The following is a 2500-nucleotide window of genomic DNA, read 5'->3' on the forward strand; positions in this document are numbered from 1 at the left end:
ATATCCTACATTTATTACACATTTTTGTATTGGAAGTTATAATATATATATAAGTTATAATAAATAAATAAATGATTGGAAGTTAAATAAAATGTTTAACATTTAATTAAATTTTTTGTTTTTGTTATGTTTTTTTTGTATATTTGAAAATGTTTTTTTAAGTATTTTACTTACCAATTATTTAAGGATATTTTGTATCAGTTTATTTGGTTTAAACATTTCATTTGAATAAATCCCACTGAAAGTAAAGAAAATATATACAATACAATAATTATATTGATGTTAATATAATTTTCTGACTGTTACATTGAAGATGAAAGGGAGATCATTTATTTAACGTTTAAGTGATTCATGTTAGCTCAAAGTAAAAAATGTTCAAAGTAAAATAAATGACAGATTATATTGTGTGCAGTGATAAATGAAAAAGGAAACAATTAAAGATGTTTAAAAAGAATCACGATTGAGTAATAATAAGATTGAATAAGATAAGAACAAATAAAATGAATCATAAAAACTCACAGAATAAGTAAAGGCACAAAGAGGATTTATAAATAATTGTATAAAAAAAAAAGAGGACTTACCAGGCGCCACGCTGTGCATTTGCACGACCAGAAGAAAGAATAAAAACAAGTTCATGATCCATCCATCCATCCATTTTCTACCGCTTATTCCCTTTGGGGTCGTGATGTCAGCACAAATTTGTAAGACGTTTGCCATGTGTGACAAACACTCGCTTGACGAAAACCCAACAGGGAAATGTCAAGGCCCTTTTAACACCTGAGCTGATGACATCACCATTACTAGAACGCTCCTTGTGGCCACGTCAAGTAAACACTTGAGAGCAGACAAGCGCAACAGGCATGACAAGTTTGCAATCAAACTTTCACTTGTCTAAAAAAAACTAGAGGTAGTACTGTGTTTGGTCTGGAGCTCAATACCCTTTCAACACGTTTTTCCCCTTAGCTCAAACTAATCATTACTCCAATCTCCTTCCCGTCAATAAAAATGATCCTAAATATTTGTTAAACACAGTAGCATCGCTAACCCAACAAGGGCCTTCACCTAGTAGCTGCTTCTACTCGGCTGACGACTTCATGCAATTTTATTTTTTTAAGAGAATTGAGGTGGCGGTGCGTAACTGGCACTCACGGACTTGCTCATTGGTCAAACGGTGGAGGGCGGGGCATCGAAATGAAAACAATAACAATATTTCAGGGCTGTAAATCTAATTTAGAATAATACATAATGTTGGATATAGAGAACATACAAACCCTTTATATATTAAATCACAATTATTGAAATTCAACGATTTGGTGCATTTGCAAACAGCTAAAATGATGTACAAAACAAACTATAACCTGCCACCCAAAAATGTACAACAATTCTTCTCAACAAAAGAGGAGAAAAATAACATTAGAGAAAAATCTAATTTAAAACTAGGGCTGCAACAACTAATCGATTAAAATCGATTATAAAAATAGTTGGCGGTTAATTTAGTCATCGATTCGTTGGATATATGCTATGCGCATGCGCAGAGGCTACTTTTTCCATTTTATTTTTTTTATAATTTTTTTTTTTAATAAACTGCAACATTTACAAACAGTTGAGAAACAATAATCAAAATAAGTATGGTGCCAGTATGCTGTTTTTCCCCCCAATAAAATACTGGAAAGGATAGAAATGTAGTTTGTCTCCTTTTATCCGATTATTAATCGATTAATCGAAGTAATAATCGACAGATTAATCGATTATCAAATTAGTTGTTAGTTGCAGCCCTATTTAAAACATTTGTATGCTTGTACAACACTTAAAACCTTCAGTATATCTGTATGTGGAATTAAATTATGGAACGGATTAACCAAAGAAATCAAACAAAGCACCAATATGATTCAGTTTAAGAGACTGTTCCAACTACAAGTGTTCACAAAGTACACAGAACAAGAATTATGATGAACATCTTGAACCCTTTTTTTAAATTAATTGTTGTTTTTTTATTGAGACAGATTATTTATGTATTTAATATCTGTTTGCTTAGTATGGTATATTATTTATTTGTTCACTGTTCTGTTACAGAGAACAAGGAAATTGGATAAAATTGCTATGGTATGAAAAGGGGTAGGATTAAATAAGCTCAGCTTCTTCCTACTCCTTTTCGGACGCGCTGTAATGAAACAACTGGAAATGTGTGATGTATTACATTGTATCGTATGCATGTTCCAAATAAACTGAAACTGAACTGAACTGAACTGCATTTTGAAATGAGCATACCCCGGCTGAACTACCGTATTTTCCGCACTATTAGCCGCACCTAAAAACCACAAATTTACTCAAAAGCTGACAGTGAGTCTTATAACCCGGTGCACTTTATATATGGATTAATATTAAGATTCATTTTCATAAAGTTTCGGTCTCGCAACTACGGTAAACAGCCGCCATCTTTTTTCCCCGTAGAAGAGGAAGTGCTTCTTCTTCTACGCAAGCAACCGCCAAGGTAAGCACC

At 32.6% G+C, this 2500-nt stretch overlaps 1 protein-coding gene across 11 annotated transcripts in view; it reads right to left on the minus strand.

The window, feature by feature from the left end:
- LOC133623711 (major histocompatibility complex class I-related gene protein-like) overlaps nucleotides 1-2500 on the minus strand; it is a 112639-nt gene that overhangs the window by 19404 nt on the left and 90735 nt on the right. For 3 of the 11 annotated variants that reach the window (XR_009817925.2, XR_009817924.2, XM_061987022.2), the window contains exon 1: nucleotides 582-935. The exons of 7 other annotated variants lie outside the window; for them this stretch is intronic. Coding sequence is in view for 2 of the 4 variants with exons in the window: in XM_061987022.2 (XP_061843006.1) it covers nucleotides 582-717 (136 nt within the window). In the remaining 2 variants the exon portion in view is untranslated. Of the gene's footprint in view, nucleotides 1-581; nucleotides 936-2500 lie in introns of those variants that run through there. One more of the 11 variants, XM_061987021.2, reaches the window with a different exon arrangement.

Source organism: Nerophis lumbriciformis, linkage group LG26 (genome assembly GCF_033978685.3).
Source record: "Nerophis lumbriciformis linkage group LG26, RoL_Nlum_v2.1, whole genome shotgun sequence".
Taxonomy (NCBI): Eukaryota; Metazoa; Chordata; class Actinopteri; order Syngnathiformes; family Syngnathidae; genus Nerophis; species Nerophis lumbriciformis.